Raw genomic sequence first — 26,789 nt, forward strand, 5'->3', positions numbered from 1 at the left:
TGGTTGTGCATGATTAAAATTACAGTTCCTCTCATTTGATCTGTCAAGGGACAACCTGATGGCGAGACAGTAATCTGAGATTTTAATTGACTAGGTGCCTGTTTTATTCATGTCCTCTGAAAGTAGGAGGATGCTATTGGAAAGATAAGAATTTCACTGTTGACTGTCTACTGTCCTTTTCAAACCCAGAGACCACGGGCTTGATCTGAAATCTGTGTAACTGGGTGGATTTGGAGTCATTTCAGGCTGTGGCATTATCTTTCCTGACATCAGCTGGGAGTTGTAGGACTTTTGTTGGGCTTTTGAGTCTTGTGTTACTGTCACAACAGGACGGCATATTTGGATGACTGAACTGATCAGAGAACTGATGGGATCAGAATCGTTTTAGTTTCAGTTTTGCTCGGATCGTCACTAAAACTGCATAACATCAGGGGCGCAACTGCCTATCTGTAGATGGATCATTGGCCGTTTTTAATGCATTGGGAACACAGTTTATTTTTGATTAAGATCTGTTAAATCTTATTGTTAATGTCTGTTGGGTTTCCCAGTTGCCATCAGAGCACCCAAGAGGTCAAGTGCAGCATCTGGTCTCCATTCATTCTGCCTGTGTTTACAAAGCGCTGAGAGCCACAGACGCTTGTTTTGCATCTCTCAGTTTGACAAATCATTAAATCATCATTAATTTATGTCACAGTAGCATCACATGCCTACAGGTAACAGCACAGCATTATAGTAATGGCTGCTTCCAATGTCAAGCCAACAACTTGACTTGGTGAAGAAATTTAAACTCATTCCTCTTTTTCGTAAATATGATCATGGGATGAGGGCAGCATTGGCTAAGCCAGCATTTATTGCCGGTCCCTAATTACCCAGAGGCCAGTTAAAAATCAACCACATTGCTCTAGATTTGGAGTTACCTGTAGGCCAGACCAGATAAAGCAGGCAGATTTCTCTCCCTAATGGACATGAGTGAACCAGATGGGTTTTTACCACAATTGACGTGGGTATATGATCACCACCAGACCAGCTGTTTAATTCCAGACTTTTAGTGGATCCAAATTTCACTGTCTGCACTCGTGGTTTTGAAGACATGACCCCGGAAATCAGCCTGGGACTCTTGATTGTGAATTCAGCAATAATGCAGTAATCCTCTCTGGAAGCTGTAATCAGGTGAAGAAAGTACACCAGGCAAAGTGGAAAGGTGCAGCAGGAAGATCAGAAAATTATCAAGCAGGTATTCAATAAACTTGTTGCTGGACAGCATGGTGGCTCAGTGGTTAGCCCTGCTGGCTCACAGTGCAAAGTCTCCAAGTTTGATTGCATCCCAGGGTGACTGATTGTGTGGAGTTTGCACATTCTCCCTGTGTCTGTGTGGGTTTCCTCTGGGTGATCTGGTTTCCTCCTGCAGTCCAAAGATGTGCAGGTTAGGTTGATTGGCCATGCTCAATTACCTTTGGTGTTCAAGAATTTGTAGGTAAAGTGGGTCACGCATGTGGGGGTCTGGTACGGGGCTAGGTTAGGGTGGAACGCTGTTTAGAGGATTGGTGTGAGCTGAATGGCCTCCTTCTACACAGAGGAAACAAACAGCATCAAATGCCGCCCCTTTTTTCAAACACCATTAGAAAACAATAACACAAATGAAGTCTCCATCAGTTACTTACCATCGGTGTGAAACTTGTCAGTCAGAGATTTGTTTACCAATCAGAGATTTATTTACCAATCAGAGATTTATTTATCTTCATTACATGGCTTTCAGTTTAAAGCTTATTTTCAATGTCTGATCCCAGTGTGCAACCTCTGTGTCTCTGATAGGATTATTACGATAAAGGAGATTATATCATTCGTGAAGGAGAACAAGGCAACACCTTCTTCATCATTGCGAAAGGAAAGGTAGGGAGCTTGTTGACAGTTACCAGTCAAGTTTCAGAGTTTCCTACAGTGATGTTGCTTCAAGCATTGGTAACAAGATGTGGAGCTGGATGAACACAGCAGGCCAAGCAGCATCTTCGGAGCAGGAAAGTTGAAGTTTCGGGTCTAGACCCTATCTCTGATTGAAGTTGCCTGAAGCACTTCCTAGTAATCCTAAACAGGTCTGACAGGTTTGTGAAGATTGCTGTCCTGATTAAAGTGCTCTCTGTGCTTGGAAGTTGAAATCACACTCTACAATTTTGGTCCCGACCCGAAATATCAGCTTTCCTGCTCCTCTGATGCTGCTTGGCCTGCTGTGTTCATCCAGCTCTACACCTTGTTATTGCTATTTACAATATTAGTGTCAGTGTGATCCTGTGGGTAACACTCTTGTCTAAGTCTGAAGGTCACGAGTTCTAAGCTGACAGTGGTGTAGGATTGAGGGGGATTTCTGTATCCCTGAAGACTGTTGCTTTACAACCAGGTCAGTTCACTCCAGTGTCCTGACCCAATATCCATCCCTCAGCTAACATCACAAAATGAGACCTTTATTCATTAATTTAGAAGAATGAGGAGCAATCTTAGTGAAATATACAGATTTCCGATGGGCTTGAAGGGCAGATGTTGAGAAGACATTTCTGATAGCAGGAGAATCTTGAACTAGGGACATATTTGCAGAGAAAGGGAAGACTCATTCAAAACTGAGATGTGAAGAAATTTCTTCTCCCAGAGCGTAGTGAATGTCAAACCCCAGAGAGTTATGGCGGTTACATCATTGAAAGTATTTAAAGAGGAGGTAGATAGATTTTCAAAATTTTGAGTGATCAACTGCCATAATGAACCTGTGTAAAAGTGGACATGAGGCCTACAGCAGGTCATCCATGATATTGTTTAATGGTGGGCTAGGCTTGAGGGGCTGAATGGTCTATTCTGCTCCAATTTTTTTAGATCCATACAATCTTACCCCAGTAATTTGCAGTTTCCCATTCTCCCACCCATCGGATTGAGACTAGATGCCAAAAATGTCTGACCTAGAGGCCAGAGCTAAACTTTGCTCGGTTAATTTGACACCTACAGTGTGTATCAGCTGTGCAGGCACCAGCACACACTGCACGTGTGACAACAGACTGGCTGTGTCTCAGTATCTAAGGGAGGTGGTCTCACACCAAGTCAGGAAGATAGCCGTCAGTCACAGGGTCAAGAAATCAGGGGCATGGGCACGGTCAGTCCAGGGAGCTGTGGGAAAATGGTCGGTAACTGCATAGATATTGGTCAGTGATCAGGGGTCTGACCATTCATTGTTTGCCCTTCTAAGTTGCTCAATGAGTTGGGCCATGGTGAGTCCTCGTGGTTGGTCCACTTACTCCATACAAGACTTGGTCAACACTCCTCCTTGACACTAAGCCTCCTAAACAAACAGGTTGATGTTATTATTCAATTTACTGCCTTTATTTTAATCAATCTCACCACGCATAATCAGCTGTGACACGTGTAAATGTAACAATGACAGAAATCCTTTGGAGGTGAAGTGTCACACTGTCTTAGGGATGTGATAAGTTGTTCTAAAGGTGCAATTTTTTTTAATGTGTGACATTGTCCCTATCTCTGTTTTAACAATTAAAGCATTGACATAGTTTGTTGATCCGGTACAGGTCCGTGTGACACAGACAAGGGAAAGAGGTGAAGACCCACAAGAAATCAAGACATTAGGAGCTGGAGAGTACTTTGGAGAGAAAGCATTAATTAGGTACAGGATTGAGAAGCACACAAAACGATAGCGGCTAAACAAGAAGGAGGCAGATTGCAAGTGTCGCATTTAATCAGTGAAAGGCCGAATCGTTTTTTAAATTACTTTATTCATGGAACTAAAGCATCGCTGGCTAGGCCTTTGAGAAGGTGTTGGATAGCTGCCTTCTTGAAATGCTGCAGAGTGTAGGGACTCTTCCAATGCTGTTAGAGAGGGAATACCAGGATTTTAATTCAGCAAATAAAGCATTCTGGAATGTATGTTAACCATTCAGCTTCTCATTCATTATATGGGTTTTGGGAATCAAACAAAACCCTTCCCAGAGAGAAAATGCAGTAAAAAAATTAACAGTAATATTTGAAAATTAACGTACTGGTCATTTATTTTGAAGTATACAAGACCCATTGGACCAGAATGTCTCTGTTCTAGAATAAATGAGGGGTTGCGACTTGAATTTGTATTCTTGTGAAATGCAACATGAAAATCTTCAGGTAAAAATGTATTTTTTCAGCAACACGATTAACTACAGATGTTAATGTGACGAGTTCTTTTCGACAAACAAGAAATGAAACATATTGAATTAAGGGTGACACAGTGGCTCAGTGGGTATCACTGTTGCCTCATAGCACCAGAGACTCGGGTTTGATTCCACCCTTGGGTGACTGTGTGGAGTTTGCACGTTCTCCTCCCTGTGCATGTGCGAGTTTCTGCCCACAGTCTCCTCCTCCCACAGTCCAACAATGTGCAAGCTAGGTGGATTGGCTGTGCAAAATTGTCCATAGCGTTCAGGGATGTGCCGGCTAGGTGGGCTAGCCATGGGAAATGCCGGGTTACAGGAATAGGGCAGGGGGATGAGTCTGCATAGGACACTCTTAAGAGGATCAGTGTGGATTTATTGGGCCAAAAGGCCTGTTTATACACTGTAGGGATTCCATGATTCTAATTGGTGTAGAATTACAAATTATCTGAGACTGCACCAGAAAGAAATCAAGACTGCCAGAGCTTCATTTCTGTTCGAAGAGGATGTGTGCAAGGTAGGGATTGGCAAACAGATTAATTTTTTTTTATTCAGTCATGGGATGTGGGTATCCCTGGCTGGCCCAACATTTATTACCCTTGATAAGCTGGTGGTGAGTTACTTTCTTGAATTGCTGCAGTCCATTGACCCACAATTGACCCTTAGGGATGGAATACCAGGATTTTGACCCAGCTTCAGTGAAGGAACGGCAATATATTTCCACTCTGATAACTTTATTCAGATTAGGTATTGACTATATATTGCTAACTGCCATGTAGCATATGTAAACAATAATGTTCATTAAAAATCAACAATGTGTAAAGTGTATTGAGTTTAATTTAGTATGATAATATTTTATCTCTGAAATAGAGGACACAGCGTTTGAACAGTCAGATTAAAGAATGATTTTGCCTTGATCTGACTTTGTTTCAGAATTTACCATATTTCTTTCTTCACATAGGGAGGAACTTCGTTCTGCAAATATCATCGCAGATGAAGATGATACCCAGTGCTTGGTCATAGATCGCGAGTAAGTTTCTTGTCAAAGATGCACTTTCCACTAATGTGGGCTATTGAGTTCAGAGGAACTCAGAAGCCATATCGTTTTACCTTCTGTACAATGATATAGACCATTCGGCCCATTGTCCCTGTGTTATGTCTTTCTGAATTTCTTTCCTAAAGTTACTGTTGAATGCCCTTCCATCACCCCTTCGGGCAATGCCTTTCAAATCACAACAATTCACTGGGTACAAACATTTTCCTTCATCAACCTCTGGTTCATTTGCTAATTACCTGAAAGCTGTAACTTCTGAGCACTGAGCTCCTGCTAGTGAACATGGTTTCTCCCTCTCAATGAACATCCATTGTCATTCGAACATCTCAGTAAAGTCTCCCCTTAACCTTCTCTGCCAAAGTTTCATTTCAAGACACTTATTCTGTGCAGTGATTAAATATGAAAGTGTGAATCGTTCAAAATCTACATTGATAAATAGCCCAGTGGTGGAATGAATGGAGAGTTGTTGATACCAGACAAACAAATTGGGTGCAGCCTTGACCGATCCAGGAATCTAGTTTAGAGATCCACTGTCCATATCACAACACAGAATCATCTTCAGCTAACTTTCCATTTTTGGCAAGAAAATAAATAAGTTTTCAATCTTAAACTTTCCATTGTCTCCTTTCCCTTTTCTAACAATTATTGTGCTTTTGAACATATATTTGTACTGAAATATGTAGAGTACAATTACAAGAACATCACCTTTTACACTGTTTTCCAGTAGTGAGTGGGAGGGATGGAGATGTAGTTTCTGTGAAACTATCATGGACAGGCTAACGCAGGATTTGGATTTCTATATTGATTCATGTGTCTGTGCTTCACCTGAAGTGAGCGAGGCTCACACGTATATTAAAAAAAAGTGATCACCAGTGATACTTTGACAGAAAGGCTTCAGCTGTGTCTTTAATATTTCATATTGTGGCTCATGGGCCACATTGAGAATGGTTTTTCTAGGTGTGAATTATAATATCTTTCAACTGGAAAATTGTTACACAACTTTGTTGTAATTTTATGAGAAAATATGACCACATTTGGCTTTACTTTATGATGTAGCGTTCTGAACACCTAAACATGTTTGAAATTGTGTCCACAGCATCTTTAACCAGACGGTTGGTACCTATGAGGAGCTGCAGAGCTACCTGAAGGAATATGTGGAACAGTTGTCCCGCAGCGATAAGGACAGAAATGCAATGTCAGTATTCTCTGAATATGTGAATTATTTATCATTGTCCCACTGTAATGGCCAGGTTGGACAGAGCTTTGAGATAACAAAGTGTAGAGCTGGATGAACACAGCAGGCCAGGCAGCGTCTTAGGAGCAGAAAAGCTGACGTTTCGGATCTAGACCCTTCATGGGTCTAGGCCCAAAACGTCAGCCTTCCTGCTCCTAAGATGCTGCTTGGCCTGCTGTGTTCATCCAGCTCTACACTTTGTTATCTTGAATTCTCCAGCAAAGAGTGACACTGCAGTGCCGTAGTGAGGGAGTGAGTGTTGCACTCTCGGACGTGCCATTGTTGAGCTGAGATGTAAAACTGAAGCTCGGTTTGCTCACAGGTGCAAGAGAAAGACTTCGGGTGTACTATTTGAAGACAAATTTGGGGGATGCCCATAGGATCCCAGCTTTAGTCCCTTAAAACCTCAAAATATTTCATTAAAGTCTCACACCTCTGTAAAAGCTTTCTTAAAACATGACCATAATTAGATTCTGACAGGGATTGACAGGTTCATTGCTGAGAAATTGTTAGTCTTGCTTGGGGAATCTAAAACACTAGGGCAGAGTCTCAGGATAAGGGCACGATCATTTAGGACGAGATCAAAGAGTGATGAACCTTTGAAAGGCCTGTACTTGTTCTATCATTGAATATCTTTAAGGCTGCGATAGACAGACTTTCAGTCTTGCAGAAAACCAGCAATCATAGAAGAGGACAGGAGAGTGCAATTCAGGCAGAGATTAACCAGGATCATACAGAACAATGGAGCAGATTTGAGAGGCCGAATGGCCTACTCCTGCTCCTGGGTTCCTATTCCACTGTCATTCCCTGCGAGCACTCACAGCTGATATATAGCAATACAACTAGAGTATGTAGAATCATAGAATCCTCACAATGTTCAAGCAAGTCATTCAGCTCATCAAGTCCACACCCCTGTCTCCCTTTCCCTGCAACCCTGCATTTCCCATGGCCACTCCACCTAACCTGCACACCTTTGGACTGTGGGAGGAAACCTACACAGACACGGGGAGAATGTGCAAACTCCACACTGACAGTGGCCTGAGGCTGGAATCAAACCCAGGCCCCCGGTGCTGTGAGGCAGCAGTGTTAACCACTGAGCCACTGTGCCTGTCAAAATGCCATTTTAACAAACTTGTAACTGCGAGTAAGATATTTCCAAAACATATTTTCAATTAACATAAAATTTTCCACTGATTTTACTTTAGTTCCTGTCTGAGACAAGTTTCTTTCCCTATTATAAGAAAACTTGTAAAGATTTCAGACTGAGAATTAAGTATTTTTTCTTATGTTAAATTATTTTCAACGATGAATACTGGTAAGGATAGTTAATGTTTAATATAACGGAAAATAATAATGAGGCATTTATACTTGTTCTGAAGAACCATTTACAAACTGTAAGCAAGCAGAGGTTTGTTTATTCATTTGTGCGATGTGTCGCATTATTGGCTGAGGCAGTGTTTAATGCCCATCCCTAATTGCCCTTCAGAGGGTGGTGATGAGCTCCCTACTTGAACTGTTGTAGTTCATTCATTGTAAGTAGGGCAGGAGACATTTATTTTCTGACCTGCGGGGATAATAACTGTTGATAGTTTTTGCTGTATGCTGATATCTGATGTACTATGGGCTTATCAGTGATAGGCAACATGGTTTTGTACAGGGAAGGTCATGTCTTACCAACTTAATAGAATTCTTTGAGGACGTGACAAAGTTGATTGATGAGGGAAAGGCTGTAGATGTCATATACTGGACTTCAGTAAGGCGTTTGATAAGGTTCCCCATGGCAGGCTGATGGAGAAAGTGAAGTCACATGGGGTCCAGGGTGTGCTAGCTAGATGGATAAAAAACTGGCTGGGCAACAGGTAGTAGTAGAAGGGAGTTTCTCAAATTGGAGACCTGTAACCAGTGGTGTTCCACAGGGATCTGTGCTGGGACCACTGTTGTTTGTGATATATGTAAATGATCTGGAGGAAGGTGTAGGTGGTGTGATCAGCAAGTTTACTGATGACACTAAGATTGGTGGCGTAGCTGATAGTGAAGGGGACTGTCAGAAATTACAGCAGAATATAGATAGACTGGAGAGTTGGACAGATAAATGGCAGATGGAGTTCAATCCGGGCAAATGCGAGGTGATGCATTTTGGAAGATCAAATTCAAGGGCAAACTATACAGTAAATGGAAAAGTCCTAGGGAAAATTGATGAACAGAGAGATCTAGGTGTTCAGGTCCATTGTTTCCTGAAGGTGACAACGCAGGTCAATAGGGTGGTCAAGAAGGCATATGGCATGCTTTCCTTCATTGGGCGGGGTATTGAGTACAAGAGTTGGCAGGTCATGTTGCAGTTGTATAGGACTTTGGTTCGGCCACATTTGGAATACTGTGTACAGTTCTGGTCACCACATTGCCAAAAGGATGTGGATGCTTTGGAGAGGGTGCAGAGGAGGTTCACCAGGATGTTGCCTGGTATGGAGGGTGCTAGCTATGAAAAGAGGTTGAATAGATTAGGATTATTTTCATTAGAAAGACGGAGATTAAGAGGGGACCTGATTGAGGTCTACAAAATCATGAGGGGTATAGACAGGGTGGATAGCAAAAAGCTTTTTCCCCAGAGTGGGGGACTCAATTACTAGGGGTCATGAGTTCAAAGTGAGAGGAGGAAAGTTTAAGGGAGATAGAACATAGAACATAGAACAGTACAGCACAGAACAGGCCCTTCAGCCCACGATGTTGTGCCGACCATTGATCCTCATGTATGCACCCTCAAATTTCTGTAACCATATGCATGTCCAGCAGTCTCTTAAATGTTCCCAATGACCTTGCTTCCACAACTGCTGCTGGCAATGCATTCCATGCTCTCACAACTCTCTGTGTAAAGAACCTGCCTCTGATATCCCCTCTGTACTTTCCTCCAACCAGCTTAAAACTATGACCCCTCGTGTTAGCCATTTCTGCCCTAGGAAATAGTCTCTGGCTATCAACTCTATCTATGCCTCTTATTATCTTGTATACCTCAATTAGGTCCCCTCTCCTCCTCGTCTTCTCCAATGAAAAAAGTCCGAGCTCAGTCAACCTCTCTTCATAAGATAAGCCCTCCAGTCCAGGCAGCATCCTGGGAAACCTCCTCTGAACCCTCTCCAAAGCATCCACATCTTTCCTATAATAGGCCCACCAGAACTGGACGCAGTATTCCAAGTGCAGTCTAACCAAAGTCTTATAGAGCTGCAACAAGATCTCACGACTCTTAAACTCAATCCCCCTGCTAATGAAAGCCAAAACACCATATGCTTTCTTAACAACCCTGTTCACTTGGGTGGCCATTTTAAGGGATCTATGTATCTGCACACCAAGATCCCTCTGTTCCTCCACACTGCCAAGAATCCTATCCTTAATCCTGTACTCAGCTTTCAAATTCGACCTTCCAAAATGCATCACCTCGCATTTATCCAGGTTGAACTCCATCTGCCAGCTCTCAGCCCATCTCTGCATCCTGTCAATGTCCCGCTGCAGCCTACAACAGCCCTCTATACTGTCAACGACACCTCCGACCTTTGTGTCGTCTGCAAACTTGCTGACCCATCCTTCAATCCCCTCATCCAAGTCATTAATAAAAATTACAAACAGTAGAGGCCCAAGGACAGAGCCCTGTGGAACTCCACTCACCACTGACTTCCAGGCAGAATATTTTCCTTCTACTACCACTCGCTGTTGAGATATGCGTGGAAAGTTCTTTACACAGAGGGTGGTGGGTGCCTGGAACGCGTTGCCAGCGGAGGTGGTAGACGCAGACACGTTAGCATCTTTTAAGATACATTTGGACAGGTACATGGATGGGCAGGGAGCAAATGGACACAGACCCTGAGAAAATAGATGACAGGTTAGACAGAGGATCTTGATCGGCGCAGGCTTGGAGGGCCGAAGGGCCTGTTCCTGTGCTGTAGGTTTCTTTGTTTCTTTGTTTACTAATTGACATTGATTGCTCTTTATTCCAAAGATTACACTGCCCATTGGTTGTCTAGTTCCCTTGCTTTTCTGTTGCTGAGTGTTAATCAAACTCTTTTCATTCCTACACCCCAATTTCCTCCACCTCCCTCAGGCCACTCACGTTTGCCTCCGAGTGCAAGGAGACCTTACAGCTCCGGGAAAAGGTTGCCAAGTTTTCCGGTTCATCCCCTTTCAAAAACTTTGACATTGTTGCCACTCTGGGCATGGGAGGCTTTGGGCGTGTGGAGCTGGTAAGTCAGATTGGGAGAAAGGTGATATGGAATGATGGAGAATGGATGTTTGATGACCAGTATGGACACAATGGGCTGAAGGGCCTTTTCCCAAGCTATAAAAAAATCTGAGATGTTAATGAATAAATAGAAACATGTTGCTAACACTATTACTCAGCCTAACAGGCAAGGTTTTAACAGAAATTTATAATTAAGGGAAAACAATGCACGATTATACGGTGTCCTTGTATATGAATCATACACCACCATTTCAGCTTTAAAATCCATGACATATTTTTCCACTAACATGCATCCTATCTTAATATAAAGAGACATTTGCATTCAAATTTCTTAGACTTTTTTTTGGATTTTTGGTAACTGTAAGGAAACCACTTTTTGTTATTTCAGGCAATGTTTTCATACAGTTAATTGCTGAATTTGTTCCTCAGTTTAGTCATTATATGAACATTTAACAGTGTTCCTGTGTTAAGCAATGCAGCTTCTTAGTAATTCATCCCCAGTGTGACATTTTGTTTGAACTTAGGTTTAGCTGCCGGTTGATTTCTAATGTAAGGTATAATTGGGTATAATTGTTGTGGCATGTTTACTAACATACCATGTAGTTAATGAATAAAGAAAATCACAAGCCACTGCTTTGCCTCAATTACAAAATCAGCCATTAAATTGTGTTGCAATGTATTTGGGTAACTCCAGGTGAAACTGAAGAATGAAGACACCACTTTTGCCTTGAAATGCATTAAAAAGAAACACATTGTCGACACTCGACAACAAGAGCACGTGTACTCAGAAAAGAACATCCTGCTTCAGACTAAGTCCCCATTCGTTGTGAGGTACGTAAAGCTTTACACACAGCACACAGTCACTAGGGGAGATGGCGCTGTGGTTGGTAATCACTGGATTAGTAATCCAGAACCAGGTTAAATTCCTGGAGACATAAATTTGAATCCTGTTACGGTAGATGGTGAGATTTGAATTCTATTTTTGTCTTACATACTCTGGAGTTAAGAAACTATTTCAGTTCTGCAAAAACCATCTGGTTCACTAATATCCTTTAGATAAAGAAACCTGCCATCCTTACCTGGGTCTGGGCGACATGTGAGTCTGGACCCACAGCAATGTGGTTGACTGTTAACCACACTCTGGATAATTAGGGACAGGAAGTAAATGCTGGCCTATGTAGGTGTGTCTGTTTGTAGGTTTGTGTCCATATGTAGACGTATATCTACATGCAAGTCTCTGTTATTTGAACGTGTGTGTCTGTCCGTGTAGATGAGTATCCATATGTAGGTGCGCGTCTATTATGTAACTGTGCGGAGGTGTGTGTTTATGTGTCTATATGTAAGTGTGTGGCTATATGTAGATGTGTGTCTACTTGTAAGTATGTGCCTATTTGAAGGTGTGTGTCCATATGTCAGCACGTGTCTATGTGCGGGTTTGGTTAAATCTGTATCATTTTGGAAATAGTCTTCCAGATGTGGACATGTTTCACTAATGACTGAGACCAAGTCATATCCAGATGCCTGATACAATGTAGCTTGATTGATATTCAATCACAGCATTAGACTGAGGGGCAGGAATCAATTACACAGCATTTGCAAATATCGTAATTCTCCATTTGGTCAGGTCAGGCTGTGTTTGTGGAGAAACAGAGTTAATGTTTCAGGTCAATTCTGATTGTTACAGGTTTTATGTAAGTTCAGAGGGAAAGCAGGAGTGGGAAATTGAAACAAAAAGGGAAGATCTATGACAAAGTGAGTGGGAGGAGGGATTAAATGATGAAACAAAATGTTGTTTAAGGTATAAAGAGATAGGAAAGAAGCAAGAAATGTGTGTATGATTATGGCTGGTTAGAAGCTCAGGATTAGGCTTACAGAATGAACAGAGGTTTTCATAGAATCCCTACAATGTGGGAAGAGGCCATTTGGCCCACCAGATCTGCATCAACCTGCCACCCTATCCCTATAATGCATTTACCATGGCAGATCCAGCTAACCTGCACGTCTTTGGACTGTGGGAGGAAACCAGAAACACACACAGACACAGAGAGAGTGTACAAACTTCACAGAGTCACCTGAGGCTGGAATTGAACCCAGGTCCCCAGTGCTGTGAAGCAACAGTGCTAACCACTGAGCCACCAATTCTTCACAAAACGTTCATCCCATTAAAGGGCCAATCCAGAATATTTGATTTGCTGTGTGTGGCTGGGGAACTACATTTATGGATTTGCCAGACAAATTATTCTTGACAGCGAGTTCACTGTTTCATGACATTTCAGAATAGTCCACTTCCGTGCAAGACTTTTAAAAACTAATTGTTTTTCCCCTGTCCTCCTCTTCCAACTCACTCTTTAGTTTTGGTAAACACCCTGAAATTAACTCATTCCCTCTCCTCCCTGATTAATGCTTCAGTTTTTTAGTGATTAAAGTGATGACAGTCACCTTCTGGCTAGGATCCTGCTTCAAGCTCCAGCTGAGTTGTGCGATTAAGATGATTGTTGTTCAAATGATAAAAATTGGAGCATGTCATTTTCAGATGTCATCAAAAATCAAGAATTTCTGATAGAAATGAATGGTCTGTCCAGGTGGCCCAGGAAAAATGAATTGATTTTTATTGGATTGCTTGGCAGACGACAAAACCGTCTGTTGCAGCTACCTTGAGAGGAGTAGATAGCATTCTTTAATCATAGAATATTTCAGAATAATTTAAATCTAAAAGACTTTGCTGCAAAGTGCATTGTTAGTACGTATTATTATGGAAAGAGAGAGGCATCATTCATATTGATGTATTTTGAACTGCACCCTATCAATCCATAATGGATGTTCCAGTCTTTTGGCAATATTTCAGTCAGAAACAAAAAACCTGTTTTTGTGCAGAACCTTTCAGTGTGAACAATTCGTAGGGACTGTGCCGAGGATTTGAAAGAAAATTTACATTGGTGATGTTTTCACGCGTTTGCCTCAGTCAAAGAGTTCCATAGGTTTGGAATGTTATCTGATTTACATCAATAATATGGACGTGCCAATGCTGGATTGGGGTGGTCAAAATCAGAAGTGGCATGATGCCAGATTATGGTCCAACAGATTTCTTTGAAATCACAGGCTTTTGGAGTGCTGCAAACGTTTGTGATTTCAAATAAACCTGTTGGACTATAACCTAGTGTCGAACAATTCCTATCGACTCAAAGATTCTTGAGACACTTACACTTTCTTTGAGCCACTTGCTCCTTCCTTACAGCTGAGTGTATTCCTTTACCAAATATATTACTGGATTCAAACTTCTGAATCTAATGACATTCGAGAAGCTACAATTTTCAGACTGACTGGGTCTGGTTATTCCTAGCCATTGACCTGATGCCTGTTATACTGGATAATGGGGAATGAGAGGTAACCTCACTGAAACTTACAAAATGTTTACAGGGTGTAACAGGGTGGATGTGGGTGAGCTGCTTTCCCTGGCTCGTTAAACTACAACCAGTTGTCATTACTCAGGCTAAGAAGGAGGCCATTTAAGATTGAGATGAGGAGGAATTTCCTAACTAAAAGCATAGTGAATCTCTGGAGAGTTGTGGAAACTTAATCATTGAGCGTGTTCAAGACAGAAATTGATAGGTTTTGGGAGAGTAATGACATCAACAGATACAGAGCTGATGCTGGAAAATGGCATTGAGGAGATGATTGAATTCAATCAGGCTAATGGACTAAATGGTCTACTCTGTTCCTATAGAACATAGAACATTACAGCACAGTACAGGCCCTTCGGCCCTCGATGTTGTGCCGACCTGTCATACCGATCTCAAGCCCATCTAACCTACACTATTCCATGTACGTCCATATGCTTATCCAATGACGACTTAAATGTACCTAAAGTTGGCGAATCTACTACCGTTGCAGGCAAAGCGTTCCATTCCCTTACTACTCTCTGAGTAAAGAAACTACCTCTGACATCTGTCCTATATCTTTCACCCCTCAATTTAAAGCTATGCCCCCTCGTGCTCGCCGTCACCATCCTAGGAAAAAGGCTCTCCCTATCCACCCTATCTAACCCTCTGATTATTTTATATGTTTCAATTAAGTCACCTCTCAACCTTCTTCTCTCTAATGAAAGCAGCCTCAAGTCCCTCAGCCTTTCCTCGTAAGACCTTCCCTCCATACCAGGCAACATCCTAGTAAATCTCCTCTGCACCCTTTCCAAAGCTTCCACATCCTTCTCATAATGCGGTGACCAGAACTGTACACAATACTCCAAGTGCGGCCGCACCAGAGTTTTGTACAGCTTCACCATAACCTCTTGGTTCCGGAACTCGGTCCCTCTATTAATAAAAGCTAAAACACTGTATGCCTTCTTAACAGCCCTGTCAACCTGGGTGGCAACTTTCAAGGATCTGTGTACATGAACACTGAGATCTCTCTGCTCATCTACACTGCTAAGAATCTCACCATTAGCCCTGTACTTTGCCTTCCGGTTACTCCTGCCAAAGTGCATCACCTCATCCTTGTCTGCATTAAACTCCATTTGCCACCTCTCAGCCCAGCTCTGCAGCTTATCTCTGTCTCTCTGCAACCTACAGCATCCTTCGTCACTATCCACAACTCCATCGACCTTAGTGTCGTCTGCAAATTTACTAACCCATCCTTCTACGCCCTCATCCAGATCATTTATAAAAATGACAAACAGCAGTGGACCCAACACCGACCCTTGCGGTACACCACTAGTAACTGGTCTCCAGGATGAACATTTCCCATCAACTACCACCCTCTGTCTTCTTTCAGCAAGCCAATTTCCGATCCAAACTGCTATATCTCCCACAATTCCATTCCTCCGCATTTTGTACAATAGCCTATTGTGGGGAACCTTATCGAACGTCTTGCTTAAAGTAATGGTTCTTAAGTAATGGTTGATGAGCAGTGAACTCAAGCATTTATCTGAAAGCAGTAGGTCTAATTAATATTGACACAGTGGTCACAGGCAGCAGTTGTGCTGAATATTGGCAATGTCTGATAAAGGTATTATATAGAGTTGTCCTAATCAGTGGCAGCTCCATTTCTGTCTTTTGTGTTTTCCTGCATTTTCACCTTGTTGCTGAAATAAGAACAAGTTCATAATTGTTTTAGTTCTGTTGAATTGGACCAGTCTGGTGGAGTTGGGAATTTGTTGGGCTGAGGGTATAACTAATTCTACTTTCTGGCAGACGACATCAATAATGTGCATTTGTGTGGCTAGGCGGCTGGTTTGTGATGCCAACAGCATGGGTTTAGTTCCTGCACCAGCTGATGTCACCATGAAGGACTCTCCTTCCCAATGTCCTCCCTCACCTGTGGCCTGGTGACCCTTAGGTTAAACCACCACAATGTCATATCTGTCTAATCAGAGCACAATTCTATGGTCTGGTAAGTAAAGTTGCCATTGTCTTACCAAGCCTTAGGGATGCTCTCTCATTACAGAGGTGGCTGGTGGTGGTTTAACATGGGTATCACCATGACTCAGGTGAGCAGAGAGATTGAGAAGGAAAGTCCTTCATGATAATGTGAGCTGACGTGGCCCTGGCATCTTTACCTTGCATGAAAACATTTAAAATGTAGTGTTTCACAGGAGTGTAATCAGAGAGAAACTGACACTAAACCCCGTTGAAGTAAAAATTAGGAGGGGTGACAGGATGGGCTTTTAACAGGATTTTAAATGTGAAGAGATGAGAATTAAGTTGAGAGGCAGCATAGGAAGAGGGGACACAATGATTCAGTCCCTGACCCAAGAGGTGCCAAAACTCCAGGAAACAGCCAATATCCAGACTGAGAGAGAGCAGGGGAAGGCACTAGACAAACCCTACCTTCTCTGACTGTCAGAATGTCATTTTGTCAGTCTGTCAGCACCAAAGGACGGAGGTACACAGCTCATGTTTCTTCTTCTCTGAAGAAGTGTTACTCAAAAGTAGAGCTCCTGAGTTTCTCCATCATTTTCTGTGTTTCTTTTACATTCCCAGCATCTGTAGTAAATTGCTTTTACAAAGGAACAATGAACAGGAGTAGGCCACTTGACCCTTCAAGCATGCTGTGCTGCTCAGTAAGATTAGATTAGATTCCCTACAGTGTGGAAACAGGCCTTCCGCCCAACAAGTCTACACTGCCCTTTGGAGCATCCCACCCAGACCCATCCCCTATCACCCACACACCCCTGAACACCACGGGCAATTTAGCATGGCCGATCCACCTAGCCTGCACATCTTTGGACTGAGGGAGGAAACCGGAGCACCCGGAGGAAACCCACACAGACAGATGGAGAATGTGCAAACTCCGCGCAGACAGTTGCCCGAAGGTGGAATCAAACCCAGGTCCCTGGCGCTGTGAGGCTGCAGTGCTAACCACTGAGCCACCGTGCCGCCCCTAATGATCATGGGTCCTCCGACCTTAACCTTAGTTCTGCATATCCCCCAACATTCTTTCATTTGCTGGATCATCAAGAATGTATCCACCACTTCTTTCAAAAGGTTTAAAGCCTCTGTGTCTACTGCCTTTTGGGGAAACAATTTGAAAGAATCACAACCCTCTGAAAGTGAAAAAAAATTTTCTTCATCACTGTTTCAAATGAGTGATGCCTTATTTTCAATACTACCCAGATTGTCCCACAAGGTGAATTCACCCAGTCAAGTCACTTCAGGATCTGTTTATCCAACTTCATTTTGTATCTTTATTCCTTCATGGGAATAGGTGTGGTCAGCAAGGCTAGTCTTTGTTGCTCATCCCGAACTGCACTGATTTTGTTTACTCAGGCCTTTTCAGTTAAGGGTCAACATGGTTGCTGAGGGTCTGGAGGCCAGACCTGGTAAGGAATGTGGGATTCCCTTCCTAAAGGACGGTACGGGTCAGACAGGTCACTCAATAATCGAGGACCATTTCGTGGTCACCATCACTGAGACCAGCTGTACATTGATGAAAGCAAAAGTACCAGCGATCTAAAAAAACACAAAGAATGCTGAAGAAACTCAGCAGGTTTGGCAGCCTCTGTGGACAGAGAAAGACAGTTGACATTTCGAGCTCCATATTCAAAATCCTAGCATTATATTTTGGTCATATTAATTGAGTGTAAATTCCACCAGCTACTTTGGTCAAATTTAACCCTTTGAACCCAGAGCATTAGCCTGGGATTCAGGATAGCTAGTTCAGGGCTATGTTACCTTCACTGTCACTGGCTCAAAATCCTGGAATTTCCTCTCTAAGGGCGTTGTGGGTTAACCTACAGCACATGAACTGCAACGGTTTGAGGAGGCAGCTCACCTCCACCTTCTCAAGGATAACTAGAGACAGGCAGTAAATGCTGGCCTAGATCCAACAACAGAATATTAAGAAAAACCACGACTCCGTTGTCTCCCCTTAATCTCTGACACAGATCAATAGAGGATGAAACTAGTTGCTGAAATTCACAGAGAAAAGAGTGGGCTTTGATGTAAGGCATTTGCAAAATGTGTGTATGGAGATTGTCTGACCCGCAGTCTGCTGTCTCTTGTAGGTTGTACCGAACTTTCCGAGACTCCAAGTACGTGTACATGCTCCTGGAGGTGTGTCTGGGGGGCGAGCTGTGGAGCATCCTCCGTGACATGTGAGTGTGGGTCATTTCCATGTTCACATTTTTATTGCGTGTGCAATGCCTTGTATATCAGCACCAACAACGTGGATTTGAGAAACTCTAAGATGTTGGAGGAGAAACCAAGGCCAGATGGCAGCTGGAACACACAGGAGCTAAAGCTCAAGCTTCATTTGTTCATGGCCCTGATCTGAGTCCATTCAGATTCAACACATCGAGTTCTGGGCACTTCACCTCCAGAAGGATATATTTGCCTTGGAGTGCTGTAAGATTCACTGGAATGATTATGAGATTTAAAGGATTACATTAGGACGACAGCCCAGATAAACTTGGATTAAAACCCTTCTAGAGTTTAGCAGGTTCAGGGCTACTCAGGTGTTTAAAATGATTTAACAGGATTGGATGAAGAGAGACTGGTCACTATGGGAAGAGGAGATCAGAATGAGGGATCGTAGCCTTAAAATGAGGGGCATGCTCTTCAAGAGGGAAGTGAGGAAGTTCCTTTCATACCAACAGTGCTGAAATTCTGAGCTTCCCTTCCTGCACAGAGCCTGCAGATGCTGCAGAGGATAGTTGCAATGTCCAAAACTCAATAGATTTCCTTTGGGCTGATGTTATTAGTATCTGGTCAGCTGATGTTTAGATTACCCCTCCCCCACTGTACGGGAACAGCAGAGAAAAGCCAGGGGCATCATGCTGTCCAGGGGCACTTTGCTGTTAAACAGAATTTGAAGGCAGTGGGGACTGAAATGAGTGGTAATGGATTTAACAGTTCCAAGCCTCTTAAGGCAAGACACCAAGATGCTCCAACGCACTCACATGGGGCAAAGCCTCAAACAGTCAGTTTGAGGAATCTAAGACTTGCCAAGCTGACACTGAGCACCACCTGAACGCAAAACTGTAGAGCTAGAGAAGGAGAGGCAGCCAGTGATTGGCCATCAGTCCCTCAGTAACCATCATGAAATGCTGTGGTGTTTGTCAGGGCGCTGACCATGTTCTATTACCAGGTAGGTTGGAGCAGTAGAGCCAGATAAACACACCAAAGGCACTGTAACTGTAAGTGAGTGGGTGGAATTGTGTTGTACTGTGTAGTCATCAGGAAATATTTAATCACAAAACTGTCACAGTGCAGAAAGAAGCCACTTGGCCCATCATGTCTATGCCACTTCTCCAAATAGGCATCTCACCTAGTGCCACTTCACCTGCCTTCTCCCCATAACTCTGCACATTGACCTGTTTCACATTAAGATTAGGCATGAAGATATTGACAAGGAATGAATGCTATCATTTACATTAGGTTGAAGATTCCTTTGCCTGCCCATTCCTTCATCCTAGGAGGCCTCCTTGCCCAAAAGATACTTCTCTTTTCCCCAGAGAGGGTCCATTGGAGTGCTGCAATTGCCATTCCTCACTGTCACCAGCTCCTCCTGGAGGTCCCAGCACATTGCATTGAGCTCCCCTGCTCTGTGTCTCCCTCACCATTGCCACCTGCTGCTGGTGACCTGGCACAACAGCTCACGTTCCCCTGCTCAGTGCCTTCCCTCACCATCACCACCTGCACAGCGCAGGGGAGCTCAACCCAATGTGCTGGGACCTCCAGCAGGAGCTGGTGACAGTGAGGAATGGCAGTTGCAGTACTCCCATGGACCCTCTCTGGGGAAAAGAAGATACAGAAACCTGAACACACACACCAGCAGGTCAGGAAGAGGCTGTAGGAGTTCATTACCGGACTGCAATGGGACTTTGATGATTTTGGCCACTTTTCTGCAGCAGCAAGCTGTATAAATAGAGTCCACGGATGGAAGGTTGGCCTCTGTGACGGTCTGGGCTGTGCACACCACCTTCTGGAGTTTCTTACGGTCCTGGGCAGAGCAGTTACCATACCAGGCCGTTAAACACCCGGGCAGTTTGCCTTCAATGGTGCATCTGTAGAAGTTGGTGAGGGACCTTATGGACATGCCCAATTTCCTGAGCAGCCTGAGGAAGAAGAGGCATTGTTGTACCTTCTTGACCGTTGCATCTACCTGGGAAGCTCAGTCCAGTGGTTATCATCACTCTGAGGAACTTGATGCTCTTCACCTTCTCAACTGCAGTTCCATTGATGTAGATGGGGATGTGTTCTCCTTCTTTCTTTCTGAAGTCAATGATCAGTTCTTTAGTTTTGCCAACATTGACAGACACATTGTTTTCATTGCATCACATCACCAAGCCCTCTATCGCTCTTCTGTATTTTGACTCGTTGTTCTTAGATATCGGCCCCACTATGGTGGTGTCATTAGCAAACTTATAAATGACTTTTTTACTGTAGGTTTCCCTCCGTGCAATATCCCAGACACTCTTTACAGCCAACTGACATGTTTTCAAAGTGGAATCGCAGTTGTAATGTTGGAAACACAGCAGCTAATTTGTGCACAGCAAGATCCCGCAAACTCCAATGAAAAAATGACCAAGGCATTTGTTTTAACAATCTAGGTCAAAGGATGAACTAGTTGAATGTTTACTTCACAAAGATTGGGATCCAGTTGAATAATTTCTGTAAAGTAATTGTCACTGGTTCTGCTGAATACTTATTGAAGCTGTTTAGGATTTTGGGATGTACATTTCTGAGATGATAAACTGACTTCCCAGCAACCAAACTATGAATAGGTAAATGGGCAGTGATAATGGGTACTGCAGATGCTGGAGAATCCAAGATAATAAAATGTGAGGCTGGATGAACACAGCAGGCCCAGCAGCATCTCAGGAGCACAAAAGCTGACGTTTCGGGCCTAGACCCTTCAACCAGGATGAAGGGTCTAGGCCCGAAACGTCAGCTTTTGTGCTCCTGAGATACTGCTGGGCCTGCTGTGTTCATCCAGCCTCACATTTTATTATCTAGGTAAATGGGCATGCGAGTTCACTTTCCCACACCTTTTGTATTTTGAACTGGGACTCCATGAGGCTAGTGTACCCTTGAAACTGTCAGAAGGGTTAAATCCCTGTTAGACTGTCAGACAGGTCCTGATTGATGGATGCTGCTGCTCAGTAATTCCTTCCAGACATATGTTAAATACTAAACAAACAAAGCCTCTACAGGGGGAGAATTAACAGTCTCCACACACATTACACCTTTTTTTTCACCATTCAAACTGACAAATCATTCAGAGTTAACAAGCCTTCCAATGTCCACTGCTAGATACTGTAGGCAGAGACAGACTCGTTAGCAATGACAGACAGATGCAAAGCAGCTACAATAATGGCTTGTATTTATATAGCACCTTTCACATAGTAAAACATCCCAAGGTAACTCTTGGGAGCAATTGCCAAAAAAAATGTTCAACTTGCTGCCAAAGCAGAATTTGTACGTTCATTTACAGGTGCTACTTTGATGAGTCGACGGCTCGGTTTTGTGTGGGCTGTGTGCTCGAAGCCTTTGATTATTTGCACAATCGAGGAATCATTTACCGGGATCTCAAGCCAGAGAACTTGTTGTTGGATAAAGATGGATATGTGAAAATGGTATGTCTGGTGGAGTCTACCTCCCTCTGAACACAATATTCATCCATCTGAGCTGAGGAAATAGGAGCATGAGTAGGCCATTCTGCCCTTGTGTGTGCTGTACCATTCAATAAGATCTTTTGCACCATCTTCACTTTCCCACCCGGTCCCATATTGTTTCATTCCCTGAGAGACCCAACATTTGTCTATCAAACAATATCAATGTCCTTCAGTCACACATATCTGGAGGGATCTTTTCTGAACACAAACTTGAGGAAAAGGGTCTTTTGAAGTTAGAGTTCCCAAACCTGATTGGTTGTACTTGAGGAATTTTGACCACATCACCACAGCCATGACCAACCAGCAGCTTCCCCCACCTCTGATATATTAAGTGTCAATAGAGAATGAGCAAAACCATTTTTTTTGTTCTCTATCCTTATGATATTTCTCTTTGGTTGGCTCACCTCAGTAATGTGCGAGGCTTGTCTTCAATTATTTCTGAATGTTAACAAACATTCCAAGTGTGTTGGTAGCCCATGCATTTTCAGATGTGAGCAGACCTCCCTGACAGCAAGAGACAATCATGTTCACTTTCCATTCGCAGGGCAGGCACTCATTTCCCAAGGGATTGAAATCTACTTTTGAAATGTGTCCATGAGTTTCCAGGTAACCTTTGGTCATCTGTGGTGCTGAGTTTGATTCTATTCTGGGTTTTTAACCAGATGTAGTGGGAAGCCCAAATGAAGTGCCTGTGTTTTTGATTCATTTGTGGGATGTGAGGACTGCTGACTGGGCCACCATTTATACTTGTCCCTAGTTACCCTGGAGAAGGTGGTGGTGAGCTGCCTTCTTGCACTGCTGCAACCTTTAAGGTGCAGTGCTGTTACGGAGGGAGTCCCAGGATTTTGACACTGTGATAGTGAAGAAATGGCAATATATTTCCAAGCCAGTACACAGTGATTGGCTTGGAGGGGAACTTGCAGGTGGTGTTCCCATGTATCTGCTGCCCTTGTCCATTCAGTTGGAAATGGCTGTGGGTCTAACAAGTGCTGTCTAAGGAGCCTTGGTGAATACCTCTGTTTGTCACTTTAAGGAGATTTGTTATTACATCATCCAGTGAAGTGTCTGGACCCATGAGCAGAATCACAGTATCATACAGAAACAGTGGAATATTTACAAAAGTCTCGATTTGTTTGTCCTTTCACCTGATGTTTCAGAGAATCAGTCATGCCTGCACAAGCAACTGTCAGCTTCACAGTAGCAAGTTCTGTGGGCAGTGAGCAGACCACAAGAGATTCTTTTTAAATAGAAAGCCTGAAATCCACATTGTAAACAAGAACACAGAAGCTTTCATCACACAAACAATACAGCAAGTGAATATTAAAACTGCACACACTGCAGAAATCCCATTGTAATACCAAATCAGTCTTTGTTTCGGAATTGTGAAGTGTTTTGAAGGCAGATATAAAGAGGACCTGTTTCCAACAGCAGAAGCGTGGGAAGCCAGCAAATGCAGATTGAGGTTCATTGGCAGAATAAGCAGGTGTGGAGATTCTGAGGTCAGTGTTTCAATACCTCAACAAGTCACACTGTGGTCTGACAGGTGGAGGGCTGTGGATTTGTTTGACTCAATGGTTAGCACTGCAGCCTCTCAGCACCAGGGACCCAGGTTCAGTTCCAAACCCGGGCGACTGTCAGTGCGGAGTTTGCACATTCTCCCCATGCCTGTGTGGGTTTGCTCCGGGTGCTCCGGTTTCCTCCCACAGTCCAAACATGTGCAGGCTGGGTGGATTGTCCATGCTAAATTGCCTGTAGTGTTCAGGGATGTGTAGATTAGGTGGGTTACAGGAGGATGGGTCTGGGTGGGATGTTGCAAGGGTTGGTGTGGACTTGTTAGGCCGAAGGGCCTGTTTCCACACTGTAGGGATTCTATGATCTATGGATGTGCCACAGGAAACTCACAGCCACCTCTTGAACGTGCTGCTAAACAGAGGCAAAACCAGAAATTGCTGGAAAAGATTGGCAGGCCCAGCAGAATCTGAGGAGGGAAATCAAAGTTAACGTTTCGGGTCCAGTGACCCTTTGACAGAGGCTATGGATGTAACTGATGCTATGTCACTAACTGGCAGAAAGCTTCTCTCCTCCTCCCCACTCAGTAGGCTGTGACTCTGTCGGTGAATTCTATCCTCCACCGAGCTGTGAAGTCTCTGTCATTTGATAGTTTGAAGGCTGGCACAGAAAGGATTGTTGGTTTCTTAGAGAATGGAAGGATATGAAGAGCAGACGGGAGAGTGTGGAGGCAGTAGATCAACCAAAGTCACATTGGATAATGGTACAGGCTAGGTGGGGCTGAGTGGCTTTCTCCAGCTTATAGCTATCATATTGTAATGTCTCTCTCTCTGCCACCTCCCCTCCCGCCCCGGCTTTCTCTCCCTGTTTTTTCCCTTTCCTGACTCCTGTCTCTTGTCTCTTTCCTTCTCTGTTCTGCCCTTCCATGGTCCCTTTGCTTTTCTCTCTCTCCCCAATTTTCTGTGTCTCTCACTCTCTCAACCCTATATCTCCAAATTTGTTCTGTTTTACTCTCACTCTCCATCCCTTCCTTTTTATATCTCTCTTTGACCCTTCTCTTCCCCCTTTCTGTTTTCTCCCCATTTTCCTCTCTCTCTGTCTCTCTCCCTCTCTCACACTCACTCCCCCACCCTCCGTCTCTCCTCCTTTTAGGCTGATTTTGGTTTTGCGAAGCGGATTGGTTTTGGCAAGAAAACGTGGACATTTTGTGGAACCCCGGAGTATGTTGCCCCTGAGATCATCATGAACAGAGGCCATGACTTTGGGGCAGACTACTGGTCTCTGGGGATCCTAGTCTTTGAGCTGCTGACTGGAAAGTGAGTAATGAGACACTAAGCAGAACCTTCTGGGCCCTGCCAGACTGTTTAGGAGGGTGAAGGCAGGCTAACTGAATTGGGCGGGAGGTGAAAGTTCGGTTTCACAGTGGCACCTTCAGGTTTTGCCATTAATTGCTCCGAACCTATTGGTGGTTTTCCTTTTCCACCCTACATGACCAGGAACCCCTTTTATACTCATTTTCATGAACCATACTCATTAACATCCCAACCTGCTGAAACCATCTGTTCACGGGCATAATCTCCTTCAGTCAAAGCTGGGAAACACATTTGTTCACAAACTTGACAGTATCAATGAGGGTCTATGGGGCAACATGGATGTCTTCCTCTGAGCTCCAGTGGGCACAAACCTCTTTAGTATCTGGATGAGACAGGGCATAATAAACTATGGACCAAATGCAAGTAAATGGGATTAATGTAATTTGGCGTTTGTTAGTCAGCATAGACATGGCAGGCCGAAGGACCTGTTTCTATGCTGTATAACTCTATAACTCTTCCATTACTCAGCTTCTTCAGGACTGAACTCTGACTCTGTAAACCTGTGCCCAGTGAGAAGTGTGAAGCCTCTCAGGATTAACAGGCCGTAACATGGGTGAACACTCAAAACAACAAAACTGAAACAGAAATCACTGGAGAAACTTAGCAGGTCTGGCAGCATCTGTGGAGAGAGAGCAGAGTTAACATTTTGGGTCCAGTGATCCATCTTTAGTTTTAAAGAAGAGACACTGGACCCAAAATGCTAAATGTGCATTCTTCCCATGGATGCAGCCAGACCTGCTAAGTTTTTCCAGCAATTTCTGTTCTTGTTTCAGATTTCAAGCATTCCCAGTTCTTTGTCAGAGCTATGGGCTGATTTTGGGCCCAGAGACATCTGGGAATGTTTGGTTTATAACTTTAGAACATTTGGCCGCTTTGTTTAGCACAGGCTGTGAGTTAGTTTGAGTCCTTTTTAAGAGTCATAGTCATACAGTATGGAAACAGACCCTTCGGTTCAACCAGTCCATGCTGAACATAATCCCAGACTAAATTATCCCACCTGCCTGCTCCTGGCCCATACCTTTCCTATTCATATCTCCACCCAAATGTCTTGTAAACATTGTAATTGTAGCTGCATCCACCACTTCCTCAGGAAGTTCATGCCACATGCGAACCACCCTCTGTGTAAAAAAGTTGCATCTTATGGCTTTTCTAAATCTCTCTCCTCTCACCTGAAAAGGTGCCCCCTAGTCTTGAAATCCCCCATCGTGGGGAAAAGACAACTCCCATCCACTCTATCTGTACCTCTCATTATTTTATAAACTTTTATCAGGTCACCTCTCAACCTCCTACACTCCAGTAAAAAAAAGTGTCCCAGCCTGCCCAGCCTTTCCTTTGGCTCGGTCCCCCCAAGCCAGCCACAGGTCCTTAACGACCTTCAGAGTCACCTCTGGCCTGTTGCCTTTGTCATTTGAGATGGCCCCTAGTTGCCATTTTTAGGGAAATTAACTTCCCTCCTCTCCTGGTGACCTTCCATGGAACCTCTCAGGCGGTGTCTCTGAACAGTGCTTCTTGTTGGGATTCTGAGATCTCCAGGGGCAGGTGGGTGGGGGTTAAAGAGCAGAAGCTTAGTGATGTCCACAGGCTGCACTGAGTGATATGTTGTCCTGGTACCTACCACAGATGGAGGCTGTGCCCTGAAAGGTCCCTGTGCTGTGGGGGCAATGGGCTGGGAGCCTGGATGAAGGACCAGGAAATATTCCTGGCCACTTGCTCTCAAAATTTGTGAGCACAAAAGCTGATGTTTCAGGCCTAGACCCTTCATCAGAGAGGGGGATGGGGTGAGGGTTCTGGAATAAATAGGGAGAGAGGGGGAGGCGGACCGAAGATGGAGAGAAAAGAAGATAGGTGGAGAGGAGAGTATAGGTGGGGAGGTAGAGAGGGGATAGGTCAGTCCAGGGAAGACGGACATGCCAAGGAGGTGGGATGAGGTTAGTAGGTAGGAGATGGAGGTGCGGCTTGGGGTGGGAGGAAGGGATGGGTGAGAGGAAGAACAGGTCAGGGAGGCAGAGACAGGTTGGGTTGGTTTTGGGATGCAGTGGGGGGGAGGGGAAGAGCTGGGCTGGTTTTGGGATGCGGTGGGGGAAGGGGAGATTTTGAAGCTGGTGA

General features: G+C 43.9%; 1 protein-coding gene across 3 annotated transcripts in view; it reads left to right on the forward strand.

The window, feature by feature from the left end:
- LOC125467563 (cGMP-dependent protein kinase 2) overlaps window positions 1–26,789 on the forward strand; it is a 53,487-nt gene that overhangs the window by 11,676 nt on the left and 15,022 nt on the right. For all 3 annotated transcript variants that reach the window (XM_048563588.2, XM_048563589.2, XM_048563590.2), the window contains exons 7-15: window positions 1,813–1,890; window positions 3,561–3,655; window positions 5,134–5,202; window positions 6,323–6,421; window positions 10,551–10,689; window positions 11,383–11,519; window positions 18,190–18,279; window positions 21,621–21,762; window positions 24,463–24,626. In XM_048563588.2, the coding sequence (XP_048419545.1) occupies window positions 1,813–1,890; window positions 3,561–3,655; window positions 5,134–5,202; window positions 6,323–6,421; window positions 10,551–10,689; window positions 11,383–11,519; window positions 18,190–18,279; window positions 21,621–21,762; window positions 24,463–24,626 (1,013 nt within the window). The remainder of the gene's footprint in view (window positions 1–1,812; window positions 1,891–3,560; window positions 3,656–5,133; window positions 5,203–6,322; window positions 6,422–10,550; window positions 10,690–11,382; window positions 11,520–18,189; window positions 18,280–21,620; window positions 21,763–24,462; window positions 24,627–26,789) is intronic.

Source organism: Stegostoma tigrinum, chromosome 37 (assembly GCF_030684315.1).
Source record: "Stegostoma tigrinum isolate sSteTig4 chromosome 37, sSteTig4.hap1, whole genome shotgun sequence".
Classification (NCBI taxonomy): domain Eukaryota; kingdom Metazoa; phylum Chordata; class Chondrichthyes; order Orectolobiformes; family Stegostomatidae; genus Stegostoma; species Stegostoma tigrinum.